Source organism: Phascolarctos cinereus, unplaced genomic scaffold, assembly GCF_003287225.1.
Source record: "Phascolarctos cinereus isolate Bilbo 61053 unplaced genomic scaffold, phaCin_HiC Scaffold_8;HRSCAF=390, whole genome shotgun sequence".
Lineage (NCBI taxonomy): Eukaryota > Metazoa > Chordata > Mammalia > Diprotodontia > Phascolarctidae > Phascolarctos > Phascolarctos cinereus.
Window position 1 is genome coordinate 72,712,377 of NW_027556291.1, and position 14,651 is coordinate 72,727,027.

General features: G+C 41.3%; 1 protein-coding gene across 1 annotated transcript in view; it reads left to right on the plus strand.

Moving 5' to 3' along the window:
* The window catches only part of VAMP7 (vesicle associated membrane protein 7), a 68,557-nt gene extending 55,045 nt beyond the window's left edge, over window positions 1-13,512 (plus strand). The window contains exon 8 of the mRNA XM_020975600.2: window positions 4,457-13,512. Within this exon, the coding sequence (XP_020831259.1) occupies window positions 4,457-4,525 (69 nt within the window). The 3' untranslated portion in view covers window positions 4,526-13,512. The remainder of the gene's footprint in view (window positions 1-4,456) is intronic.
* The last annotated feature ends 1,139 nt before the right edge of the window (window positions 13,513-14,651 follow it).

A 14,651-nucleotide genomic window follows, 5' to 3' on the forward strand; every position in this document is an offset into this window, starting at 1 on the left:
TAGATATCCCCCATGCCTGAAATGCTCTTCCTTCTCTCCTCCAATTTCTGACCACCTGGGCTTCCTTTTAAGTGTCAGCAAAAATCCTACATTCTACGGGAGGCCTCCCCCAACTCCTCCTAGTTCTAGTGCCTTCCCTCTCTTATTTCCCATTTATCCTGTTTGTACATTTTTCTTTGCTTGGTGTTTCCCCCATTAGACTCTGAGCTCCTTGAGGGCAAGGATTAGCTTTTGCATTTCTTTGTATCTCTAGTGCTCAGCACAATACTTGGCACATATTAGGGCACTTAATAAATGTTATTGGTTGGTTGATTGACTAGCAGAAAGTATATGAGACTACCTGAAAGAGATTTCAAGTTCTTGCTACTTGTACCTTGGGCCCATTTCCTTGCCTACTTACCAGGCTTTTGCCCTGGGCCTCGTTTTGGTTTCACCTTCCCTCTCTGTGTATATTCCCTGATTCCTCGATTGCCTGTTGACCTGATGCTCCTTTCTTCAATCCAATCCAAAAAGCATTTTTTAAGTGGCAGTTATAAGCCAGGCCCTTTAGGAGATGCCCTCTCTGCTCTTAAGGAGCTTGAATTCTCCCACGAGTGAAGATACAACCCGTAAACAGATACGTGTTGTACCTGTTAATTTGAGGAGGGAGAGAGAACTGACAAAAGATTTCCTGTAAAAAATGGCACATAAGCTAAGCCCTAAGGGCAGATGGGGATTCTGAGTATCAGGGGCCTTCTAGGCATGCAGACGATCTATGCCAAGGTCTTAAGGAAAGAGGTGGAGCGTCCAGGTTGTTGAACAGTAAATAGGCCAGTTTGACTGGAACATGAAATCTGCAGAGGGAACTAGTGTTCCTGGTAGGTTGGAGCTATATTGTGAAGGGCTTGAAGTTCCAATCTGAAGATTTTTGAAATTTATCCTAGCAGCGAGAGGAGAACTGCTGTACATTATTGAGCAGAAAAGTGACGTGGTTGGGTCTATACAAGAAATTGGAGAGGGTGGATTAGAGAGGGGAGATGCCATGTGAATGCTGATGACAGTTTGTACCAGTCGGGGCGTGGTAGTGTACATGCAAGCTAGTGATATTGTTAAGGAAAGATCCACAAAACCTGCCAGCTGATTGGCTAACTAGAAGGGTGGTGGGCTCCTCAGAACCTCAGTTCTTCCAAACTATTAATTTTCTTGAGCTTGACTTGCCTGTCTTTCTTACTGATCTTACTTACTGATAAGCCTTTGTGACACAGTTGGAGTGTATTAGACATCTGTGACATCAAGCTCAAAATATTTGCTCAGTGGCTTGCATAATGGTAGAGATGGTGTGCCAATACCATGAAAGTGGGAAGTGGGTGGTCAGGATCTAGAATGTTATGACAAGCAGTGATTGAAATGCCACTTCACACTTAGCAAGGATGAATGTAAAGCCCTATGGCTCAGGGTGCAAAAATGTCAGCTGCTCTAGTGCAGGGTGTGAGGAAAAGACAGTACAAAGGACTGTGGGAGCTTCAAAGGGGACCATCAATGTCATGTGCTAGTCAAAAAAGCGAAGTGATCCTATGCTGGTGTTACTTTAGATATACAATGACCAGAACAAGGAAAGTGTTAGCCCTGCTGTCCTCTGCCCTGGTCCATACAATATGGGGAGTGGTCACTTCTTGGTGCCACAAGAAAGACAATAATTAAAAGCTGTGTTACTTCCAGAGGAAGGTGACTAAGCTTCGGGGTGGGGGGGGAGACCCTAAAATGTGCCATGTAAGGCAGTTAAAAGAACTGACATCTAACCTAGGAAGGAAAGGATTTGGGGTTTGGGTTGGGAGAAAGACTGAATTATTGGTTTCAAATGTTTGAAGAACTGTCACGTTGAAAGGAGATTAGAAAGTTAAGATTTAGAGCTACAAGAGACTTTGACTTCATCCCTGTCATCTTACAGATGAAGAAACTGAGGACCAGAAAGGTTCAGTAACTTACCTGGGGTAAAGTGGGAGAATCCAGATGAATTTAAAATTATTTTGTTTGGTCCCAGAAGGCAGAACTGGGACTGAGAGATAGAAGTTACATGATGGCAAATTTTCTCTTAATATAAGGAAATTCCGAAGAAGTAAGAACTGTCCAGGAATGGAATAGCTGCCATGATAGCTTGGGAATTCTACATCATTAGAAGAATGAAAGCAATAGTGAATATACTGTCAAGTAGCATTCACTTCAGGGAAGGGTTGAAGTAGATGCTAAATGGTTAAGATCTCTTCTTTGTCGGTGAGGAGATGACAGGTATGTGTGGTTGACTTGATTGATGTATTGATTGGTTTTACCAAATAGCTTTTTTTTTCCTTTTTTCGTTCTTTGTTACAAGGGATGGCTCCCTGGCTATGAGGAAAGAGGAGAAATACTTGAAAATGAAAGTAAAAGCAAAATAAATCAATAAACATTTTAGGTAAAAATTTTAAAATATTATATCATGGGAGTCATAGAATTTCAGAGTAGAAGGGACATCAGCGGTCCAGCCCTTCTTCAGAAGGAGTCCTTAACAATAATACCTGACCAGTAGTCATCCAGCTTTTGTTTGTAGCCTTCCAAGGAAGGGAATCCTACCACTTCTGGAGGCAGCCCATTCCATTTGGGGATTGCTCTCATTGTTAGGAAGTTTTTTCTGATATCAAACCCAAATTTATGACTTCTACCCATTTCTTGCTGGCAACTGGGGCCAAGCAAAACAAGTCTAATCTTTCTTTCACATGACAGCTCTTCAAATACTTGAATCTAACTATCATGTTCCATGTGAGTTGTCTCTTTCCAAGGCTAAACATATCCAGTTCTTTCAACTACTACTCATATGACATGACAGAAGGCCAGCCACCGTCCTGGTTGCCTAGAACTGAACACAGTACTCCAGGTCTGGTCTGACAAGGGCAGAGTCTAAAGGAACTGTTACCTCCTTAGTCTTGGAAGTTAGACATCTTTTAAGGCAGCCCAAAGTTGCACTTGCTTTTTTAGCTACCACATCACACTGCTGACTCACCAAGCTTGCAGTCCATTAAAAACCCCAGTTCTTTTTCAGACAAACTGCTGCTATCGTACCAAATCTCTCCCATCTTATGCTGAGGAAGCTGATTTTTTTCTACCCAAGTATAAGACTTTACATTAAACCCTATTGAATTTTATCTTAGAAGATTCACCCCAAGGTTCTCCTCTTTTGGATCCAGATTCTGGCATTCATGTGTCACCCAGCTTCATGCTGGACCTGCTTGGAGGTCACTAGGCCTCACCAGGAGGTGGCAGAGAGTCTGCCTACACCAAGTGCTACACTCCCCTATCCTCTTCTCTCTGGCCTCATTGCTATATATTGCCTTTTAAAAATCTAAGTCAGTTGGTAGATTGCCTATGCATTTGTATGTTCTCAAATCCCATTTTTCTTTCTATTGGAATTATTTCCCTTTGTATCCTTAGAATTTCCTTCTTGAGCATCTCCCCCTTCTCCTGGGCTGATTCCCCCTGAAGCATTTTAGCCCATGAGATCATCCCTATCCTGCCTTTGAAGTCCGCTTTCCCCAAATCCCAAATAACATTATGCCCAAATTTCCTCTCCTGCTGTGGTGGTCATCCACCCCCAATATTCCCATCATCTCTGCCCTAGCAACTAGTTCCTCTGTAGTAGTGAAAATCAGATTCAGAATAGAAGTTCCCCATCTATCTTTTGAAGGATAAAATTATCATTAGCAAGTGAAGAAATCTCTCATCTATGCCAGAGTTATTATGTACATTCCAGATTCCTCATCTGTTTTTTCTTTCTTTACAGGTAGTCTGTAATATATAAAGATAACAAATTCTCTTCTATTTTTCCTGCCTTTGAACTTCACCTAAATATCTTCAAATATCCTCAGTTTCCCTTAATATGTCAGACATGAGCATGTTCTTCTACTATATGGGGTATGTTACACTTTGCCAGGAGATCGCACCAGCTACCACTAACATTTGCACCTGAAATGTCATAAACTCCAGTTCTGTCAAAGGAATTAATGCCTGACTTTAAAAAAAAAATTAGACAAATTTTGAATTTTTCAGTTTTATCAGTGAGACCTAATAGCCCATCAATTTGTATAGGAAGGAAGTGTAACTTGAGAGGCAGCATAAAAGGGTAGAAAGAGCTGATCTTGGAGTTGGAAGACCAAGGTTCAAGGTCTAGCTGAGAGACTTATTAGCTGAATAACCATCAGCAAGTGGTCCCTGAGCTTAGAATTTCTGCTTTGTAATATTAGCATAATACTAACATGCTCAAGCTACCTTGCCAGGGTTATCATATGAGGAAAGCAGTTTGTAAACCTTGAAGTACTTTACAGACATGACTTGATATTGATTTTCAAAATGATGGGATCAGTGGGGTAAAGTGAGGTGATGCCTGATGGAATGGACTTTGGATGTACTCTGTACTTTGCTTATGAACAGAAATGTCGTTTCTTCCCAGATCTTCATCTACGTTGTCGTCTCAGTTGCCTGTGGTGGGCTTACCTGGCCAAGCTGTGTGGCGAAATAAATTCAGAACAATCTTAAGCCAAGAAGATGAGGGAGCAAGGATTTAAGAAGCAACCCAAGTAACTTCTTCCTGATTGCTACTGTCCATCCCTTCCTTCTACTTTTCTTCCATCATCCCCAGACTGCACTTTTCTTTGTGTATCCCAGTGTCCCCCAAATGGAGCCATCCAGTCACTGCTTTTGTGCCACTGCCACCTTGGTTGGAAAGGGACTTGTCATTTTGAACTTTTTGCTGTTACCCAGATGGAGCCACCCAGATCTCCAACTGCTATTTGGGAATAAAGAAGGCACACATATTGGTGTGACCATATACACCGAAGCATTTGCACTTTAATGGAATCCAAATGATGCATCTCAGCCTCATCCCTTCCGATACATACGGACGGACACTATTCCGAGTAGAGAATCAGTAGTGGGGGCACACCTTTGCTCCTTTGGGGGGTTGGAATTCCAGGATTGGTGCCGTCCGTCTGTTCGTTTAGAGCCCACTCAAGACCTATCATTGCTAACCAGGTGAGGGTCAGATCAATGATTATCAGAAAGGACCTGTTGGAATCCCTCAAGTCCATTCATCCCATATGGTATTTTCTGGCATCCAGTTCAGAAAAATGGACCAAAGTATTCCTCTGCTTTTCTGTTGCGATTGAGTTGAAAAAGTGATGGTTTCATTCATGTCCAAAGTTGGAACAATGTTGCTACTTTCCTTATTGTGTGTTTAAGTATTTTTGTCCTCTTGTGGGGAGGGGGGGCTCTTCAGATCAACCCTCTTGTTCCCAAAGTGGTAGAACTGCTTTGGCCAAGCATGATACAGGAAGAGAGACTCTAAAGAGCTTGGATTGGCTTGGAAGTTATTTAAGTAGAACACAGGAAATCTTTTTTTTTGGGGGGGGGGTTGGGCAGTGGGGGTTAAGTGACTTGCCCAGGGTCACACAGCTAGTAAGGGTTATGTGTCTGAGGCCGGATTTGAACTCAGGTTCTCCTGAATCCAGGGCCGGTGCTAGGAAATCTATTTCTTATGAGAGCTTAACAGTTGTGTGGTAGCTGAGAGTACCTCTCTCCCCATCCCCTATATTGGCTTTTATTGCTGCTCAGCTACCGACTGCACATCCTTCAAGGCTAGGCCTGTATACATTAAGTGTCTTTCTACAGTTGGACAAGAGATTTAGCAAATACTTGGCCAGAGCTCAGGTCACCAAACAAAGTGCATTTTGGTGACTAAATGGCCTTCATTGGTAGTGGAAAGGGCAGGATCCTTTAAAAATGTTAATGATTTCAAAAATCATTTGACTGGAGTGCAGATGGAAAGAAAGGAAATAGTATGGTGCATAAAAGGAACAGAAAGCAGTGTAGTGAACCTGTCTTGGAACCTAGCTAGAGGTCATGTAGTTTAAAGGACATACCTGCTATTAAGGAAATTGCGATGTGTATTTCAAAGAGAGCCAGGGGTCTGTCTATTGATTTCTCAATAAGTGTCCTTCAGTGAGATTATATGAAGCTTTGACCCCTTTGTTAACTGAAGAATTAGTGTCTGTGCTCCATTCTCTTCAGATTGCGGCTCCTCTTGAATTATCCCAGCCATGTGCCTTGACTATATATGCATCACATCATGTGGCTCACAGTGCCTATCCTTTTAATTGCATTCCATAATTCACACTGTTTCATTGGTACCTGCTCCTTCACCCCCTTCCCTTAACCCAAAATGCACATTGAAAGTATTACTGTCTCCCTTGCCCCCCGTGTTGTTGATGCTCATTGGTCAGATCTATCACAGTGGCCCTTTCAAATCTTTTTTTTTTTTAATATTACTTTAACCTACTTGGTCCAGAACAGAATTGTGCTTCCTTGGGTTATAACCACCAAAATAGCTTTACTCAGAAGCAAATGGCTTCAAAGTCCAGTTCCCTTTTGTGTCCACACCTGCACCAAGTTACCAGTGCACCTAACTGTGCATGTTTCAGGGAATTGACTTTGCTCTTGATTCTATTTCTGTATAAAACCACTTTTAACAAAGATGTTCTTGTCTTAAAGAATGCGTTCATTGACGGCGTAATTGAAAAGCTTCACCTCTTGAAATAAAACGACACAGAAATGTGAGTGGCCTTTGTTTTTAAAACCTTTGCTCCAGTGACTTCATTTTGGCAGCCAGGAGGTTGTTAACCTCTGCCAGAGTGAGGCAGTGTTTGGATAGTGAGGAAAGTCCATTTTAAAAGTGCTGCCTGAGTGACCACTAGGCATCTGAGCCACTGGGGACTCTGAGTGACATCTTGAAGAGTTTTAAGATGATTCATTTCTCCAGTTACTGAAGATCTTATGGGAACCTACAGGATGAGTGCATACAGAAATGAAAATGAAATTCAGTTTTCTGGCCTTTGTTTTACCTAAACACAAAGGTAATGGATTACCAGGGTTGAATTTCACAGAACCTGAATCCATCTGTTCTACTTGTCTGCCAACCAGGAGCCCCCTCTACCACATTCCCAATAAGTGGCCATCCAGTCTCCACTTGAAGATGCCTTTTCCTCCAGAAATGCAGCAGCATTTTGGGACAGCAGTGTCAGGGAAGAAGGTGGATCTGGGATCTCATTGATATCAGTGTTCCCTCCAACCAAGCAGATTGCAACCCCTCCATGGCTGCCCATCCTGTGGGACTTCTGTCCATGTCCTTCAGTGAGCTGGTAAGTTTTTCTTACAGCAAACCTAAATCCTTCTTTGTGCAATTTCAGCCCAACCCATTGTTGCTAGTTCTACCCCTTGGAGCTAAGCAGCACAGTGTATCCCTCTTCCACTTGACAGTCCTTCAGATATTTATAGGATCATAGAACTTGAAGGGACTAACCCCCTCACTGTACAGATGCAATTGGTGGCAGAGAACTTCAGTGAATTGCCTAAGGTCTTACAGATAGTAAGTATCAGTCAGGATTTGAACTCAGCTCCTTTGACTCTAGACCTAGAGCTTTTGTAGTGCTGGTATCTTACACAGATACCATTATATACTTTAAGATTTGCAAAGCATTTTACACATATCTCATTTGGTCCTCGTAACAGCACTGGGAGGTAAGTGCTGTTATGGTCCCCATTTTACAAAGGAATAAACCGAGGCACATAAAGGTGAAGTGACTTGCCCCGGCTCACACAGCTAGTCATTACCTGGGGCTGGATTTGAATTTGGATCTTCCTGACTCCAGGCCCAGCATTCTGTGCACCATGGCACCCCGCTCCTTCCCAGCTCTTAATGAAACTATTCGGTAAGTGTCTGACCTAGGCCATTTCTTGGCAATTCCATTAACTTGTGGTTTCAGCTGCCACTTTTATGGTGAACTCTAGACCTGCACTTTCTCAGTTCGGCAAGCACTCAGTGAGCACCTAGCTGTTCTGGGCACAGGAGATAAAAGCAAAACAATGAAAATAGCCTCCATCATCAGGGAGTTTATCTTCTACTGGGGGTAGGACAGGGAATTTGAGACTTGCAACTGAAAGGGACCTCTGAGACTTCATCCAGTCCCAACACCACTATCTTACAGATAGGGGAACTGAAGCCCAAGGTCCTATGGTTCATAAGTGGTAGAGCTGGGTTTTGAACCTACATCTGATAGCAAATCTAGTTTTCTATCCACTGTAACATGAGGTGCAACGTCACATATGGGGAAGGCCAAATAGACCAATTTTGGTTGCCTCTACCCCTGCACTGGTATACCCTTCCAGTAAAACAACCTTTTCCGTACCCTGAGGTAGACTTACAATATTTTACATACACTTTAGCAAGCCCTTGTTATATGCCTATTGTGTTCCACACAGAGGATCCCCAAGATCCCAGTATGTTTTCCTAGAGCTCTGGACTCAAGATGGTGGCCAACAAGTGAATCCACAACCTTAGGGAACCTGAGACATTCTAAGTCCACCTTTAGCTTGCAGCTATTCTCTTTGCTCATAAGCCTTTTATCCACACAATCCTAGAGCCCTTAGGTGTAGGCTGGCATCCAAATGAGTCCACCTAATTGGGCTTCTTCCTCACAAGTAGCTTACTGTCCCTATCTGGCCATGTTGTGGCATATATATGCCCCACCACAGCCTACCCTCTACCGTTATACTTTTTATGGTCTGGCCCAAGGCCCACTGGTTCCTACACCTCAGTGTCTATCATGTTCAGTCCCAGAGCCCTGGGCTTACAACACCTATCTGTAAGTGAGCATCTGGTCAGCAGGAGTCAAAGGATATGACCAAAGTCTTTTTAAAAGAAGAATTACAGAGAAGAAACAAAGTATCAATATTCACAAAAGAATGATCCAAATCACTAATTAAATGACTCTGAAGTTTTCCCCTCACATCCATCAGATGGGCAGATGAGCATGCTCTGGGCAGTTAAGCACACTAATATGAGTTGGTCCAACCATCCTGGGAAACCATTTGGACTTTTTTGAGAAAAGTTGCCAAACTGTTCGTAGCCTTTGACTCAGGTATATAACACTACTAGGCTTGTGCCCCAAAAGGTCCATATGATGGAGGTGGAGCAGGTAATAAAATGATGTGAATTATGAAATGCATTTAAAAGGACAGAATTCATGCATATCAAAATATTGGTGGCATCACTGTTTTTTGTAGCAAAAAGGTGGAAACAAAATGGGTGCCAGTCAGGGATTTGTGGTATATAAATTTAATGAAATGCTATTGAGCTACAGAAAATAAGATGAAGAATTCAGAGAAAATTGGCAACAGAATCAAATAATACAAGGATCCCTTCACAACCTGGGCCCTTCTAGCTTTCTCATCTTCTTACTCCTGACCCTCTTCCATGTACTCTGATCCAGAAACACTGGACTCCTTGCTATTCCTCGTGCAAGATACTCCATCTCCTGACTTCCTTTTCGCCGGCTGTCCCTCATTTCCTGGAATGCTCTCCATCTTCATTTCTACCTCCTGGCTTTCCTCACTTCATTCAGGTCATAGCCTTTCCCATTCCCCTTCAATGCTAGTCCCTTCCTTCTGAGATTACCTCCAATTTACCCTGTATATATCTTGAGGGTATGTAGCTGTTTTGTATGTTATCTTCCTCCATTAGAGAGGAGGGACCATTTTACCTTTCTTGTTATCCCAAGTACTTAGCACAATGCCTGACACATAAATGTTGATTTGACAGAAACATGGGAACATATTAGTTGATGGAGAGCAAAGAAAAGTAGAATAAGATGATATGCACAATGATAATAATGTATATGAAAATCACACTGAGACATCAAAATTCAGATTATATCCTATGTCTAATCTTGGCTTCAAAAAACTAACCCTAACTCTGCCTCTTTGTTAGAAGTGTCCTATTGAGATAGGAGGGAATACTGGGAAAGGATGGTGCAAAAAATAAAATGAATACCTTTTTTTTTAAGAAATAAGAAAAAAACACTCCAGACACAGATGGATTTATAAGCAAATTCTGTCATTCAAAGAACAATTAACACAGTATTACATAAATTGCTTGCAAAACAAAAGAAAGAATACATCCTACCAAATGCCTTTTATGAGACAAATATGGTCTTGATACCTAAACCAGGGAGAGAGAAAGCACAGAAGGAAAACTATAAATTAATATCTAATGCATATCAATGAAAAATATTGAATCATTGAATATTAGCAAGGAGGCTATTTAATCATATTAAAAGGAGTACATAGTCTAACCAGTCTGGATTTATACCAAGAATACAGGGCTGGTTCAATATTAGGAAAATTATAAACATGATAGACCTTATTAATAATAAAAACTACATGGGGCAGCTGGGTGGCGCAGTAGATAGAGAGGAGAACTTGAGTTCAAATCCGGCCTCAGATACATAACACTTACTAGCTGTGTGACCCTGGGCAAGTCACTTAACCCCATTGCCTAGACCAAAAAAAAGAGAGAGAGAGAAAAAAACTACAGTAATCTATAGATTTTTTTCAAAGAGCTTTTGACAAAATATGATACCAGTGTATATCTAAAAAAAGTATTGAAACATAAGAATAAACGGATCGTTTCTTTTCATGGCAGATTATATCCAAAACCAAGAGGTAGCATTATCTATAATGAAGAAATGCTGAAGATTAAGAGTAAAGCAAATATATCCACTCATTACTGTGATACGGTTCTAGAAATAGTAGCTACAGCAGTAAGACAAGAACAAGAAACTGGGGGGATAAGAATAGGTTTTTTTAAAAGCTACACGTTTATAATTTTTGTGGATGATTGTGGTGGTTTACTTGGAAACTTGAGATTCAACCAAAAATTGAAAACAGTAACTTTAGCAAGGTAGCAGAATGTAAAGTAAGCCTACAGAAACCATTGGCTTTTCTGTATAGTACCAACACAACCCAGTAGGAAGAGATTTTTTTTAAAAAATTCAAAATAACTGAAGAATCTATAAAATATGTTGGATGTAACCTACCAAGACACACATAAAATATAAGAATACAACAACAAAACACTTAACAGAATATAGATACTTAAATAATTGAAGACATTCATTGTTCATGGTTGGGCTGTGCAAATATACTAAAAAATGACAGCACTTTACATGTTTAGTGCTAGCAATCAAACTACCACAGGTTGCCTTATAGAATTAGATGAGATAATACCAATTTTCATCTGGAAGAATAGATCAAAAATCTCACAGGAAATGATGAAAGAAAGTGGGAGAGAAGGGAGCCTAGCGGTACCAGAGCAAAATATACTACCAATGAGTAGCCATCAAAACTACTTAGAATGAATTAAGAAGTTTAAAAGTTGGTCATTGGAACACGTCAGGCACATAAGGCCCAGAAATAGTAGAATAGTGTTTGAGAAATTTGAGACCATCAACAACCTGGATCTCTGTTCATTCCTGATCTCTAGTCTTGCACATGTAGCTGCCTATTGGATTTTGACTTGTGGCATTCTTCTGGAAGACTTTTAGTCCTTAAGTTGTCCCTATACATCCTGTCTTTGAAATCAATATTTTTCTTGTATAGAATTGATGTTTTCTTTGAATGTTACTGCGTTTTACTTCTCTTCTTCCACTTTGTCCTGCACTTCTATGTTTTTGCAGCCCCAATCAGTTGTTTCTCTTTAGTTCTTCTGGTAAGACTGGCAACTGTGGATTCAAGCTTTTCTATTCTGCTATGGCGGCCATAAATTCTGCTTTCACAATTCTTATTTCTCTCAAACTATTCAGGAACATCCTGCTGTGGTTCTCTGCTGTCTTGAGAATCTACAGAGTATGTACCTCATCATGTATTAATTCATTTTCCTTAGTTTTGTAATATTCATAGATAATCTGAATTTGTTTAGCTGAATTGAAGGCCACATTCCCTTCTGTTATTAGTATCTTCCATGTTGGTTTATCTGCTTGTGCTCAGGGTCTTTTTCCTTCAGTTTTCTTCCTTCTGAGATCTATGGTAATTTCAGTCCTTTTCCCTTATGTCTCCCTATTGCTCACTTTTTTTCCTTGGCACCTAGGTGGCACAATACATAAAACTCTAGGCCTGGAGTCAGGAAGACCTGAGTTCAGATCTGGCCTCAGACTCTTTAAAAGCTGTGATCCTGGGCAAGTCACTTCACCTTTGTCTGCCTTGGTTTCCTCAGCTGTAGAATGGTGATAATAATAGCCCCTACCTCTCAGTGTTGTTTGTGAAGATCAAATGACAATAATACTTGTAAAGAACAGTGCCTGGCATGTAGTAGGCACACATGCATACACTGGCATAGTGCCTTTGTTCCTCAGAAAGCCAGCACACTTCAATTCCAGCCAGAACATGTTTTTGGCTTTTGGCTTTTTAAAGTGCAGAGCAGGGTAGTCAGTGAAAGAGAGGGTGCTGAGTGAGTACATTAACCTCATCAGTTCATGAGGTTGTTGCCTCATTGGATCTCTTAGTGTCAGATCATGGAGACAGCTGAACGTGTGTTATCTCTTGACTAAGATAACTAAGTTTAAGTTATCTCTTAACTCCTGTTTTGGAAAAGTTTGAAAGTTTTTGAGCATCAGGAAAGGTATCTAGCCCTCCATCTTGTTCATCATGTGACCCTGAAGTCTGCCTGTTGGATATCTTGAATATCTTAAAACTCAACTTGGCCAAAACTGAACACATTATCTTTCCCCTTAAACTTTTCCCTGCCTCCTACCTTCTCTATTATTGTAAAGGGCACCACCATCCTCCCAGTCCCCAAGGCTCACAACTGAGGAGTCATCCTGGATTCCTCACTCTCACACCCCCATATCCAAGCTGTTGCTAAGGCCTACTGGTTTTACCTCTGCAACATCTCTTGAGTACACCTCCTTTCTCTCCTGTGACACTGCCATCTCCTCGGTACAGACCTCATCACTTCATGCAGTAGCTACTGGGGCCGGGGGGGGGGGGAGACTGCCTACCTGCCTCAAGTCTCTCCCCACTTCAGTCCATCCTCCATTCAGCCACCAAAGTGATCTTCCTAAAACAGATCTGACCATGTTACCCAATAAACCCCAATGGCTTCTGTATCTCCAGGATCAGATACAGAATGCTCACTGTTTGACATTCAAAGCTCTTCATAATCTAGCACCGTCCTCCCTTTCCAGTGTTCTCACATCTTACTCCCCAACACGTATTCTTTGATCCAGGGACACTCACCTCCTAGCTGTTTCCTAAACAAGATCCTCCATCTCCCAGCTCCAGCCATTTTCTCTGGCTGTCCCCTATGCCTAGAATGTTCTCCCTCCACTCCAGCTACTGACCTCCATGGCTTCCTTGAAGTCCCAACTAAAATCCCACCTTCTACAGGAAGCCTTCCCTAACCCCTCTTAATTCCAGTGCCTTCCTTCTCTTAATTGTTTCCTATTTATCCTATATATAGCTTATTTGTACATATTTGTTTGCATGTTGTCTCCCCCTATCAGATTGTAAGCTCCTTGAGGGCAGGGACTGCCTTTTTACCTCATTTTGCATTCTCAGTGCTTAAGCACAATGTCTGGCCCATAGTTGGCACTTAATAAATGTTTGTTGATTGATTGATTGATTGGTTGATGATCTCACATGTTTAATACTGAAACATTGTGGTTTCCTTAAGTACTGTCATTATGGATCAATCTTTTGAAAATAGGGAGGCTTCTGATATATGTACTGTCATGTAATGAGTCTTTTGGCACACAGAGGTCTACTCATACTGAGTGGACCTAGGTATATAAAGACACTATAAGATCAGAGTACTGAAAGGAACTGTAAAATAATTAGGGAACTGAACAGTAATTTATAGCCAAGTTAGCCCAAGAGAATAGCCCTGTTCTGTAAACTTCCAGACCAATTTTATCACTCAAAAATTCTTGATACAGTACCAGTAAGGGGCAGTAAATGGAAATTGGATTTTAAACTTCTGTCTAGGGAAGAAGAGTTGCTCAGCCTGAATGAGCAAAGAGGGCACCCCAGCAAAGAATTTGGGAGGTCCACAGACCAAAATTAGAAATCTTCCATATGGAAGAAGCTAAGTCATGACTGTATTTGTAAGTGAGGCAGAATTCATATTTCCTAGGTCAGAGATATAATCTTTGCCTAGGGGGAAGGCAAATGATGACTCCATCCCCAAAGTCAGAGCACTATCTATGGGCAAAACCAAAGTTGAACATCTTACAGCAGAGATAATGACAGTGGCTAATATCAAGAATCCTGTGTAGTGACACTGTCTCCATAGGGAACAAAAATGGGAATTTTGGATTACTCAGGTGTCAGAATTATCACAAGACTGTTGGGCATGTGTATGGAAAAGAGGAAAAGGTTAATTGAGTCTTAAAGGCAACCAAGCATGAAATCACATGGCAAGTCTGTTAGCAAAGACTAGACAGACAATATAATGATGATGAGACGCTGTGGCAAGCTTGTGCTCCATTCAGTAAATATAATTTATTACAAAGCAAAAATGCCCTCTGAATTTGTAATTCACTTAAGCACCACATTACAGAGACTGAAAGAGTTACAGGGGCAATCAGGCGTGAAGCGGAGACCACAATTAGACCAGAGCAAGTGTGCAATGGCACTATCTACAACAGCACTTCCCAGTGGTTTGTGTTCCTCAAATCCCTTTTTACCACCAAAATGTGCCATGAACCCTGTGATGATTTCTTATGTTGTAACTCATATACTTTTTTAAAAAAGATCTA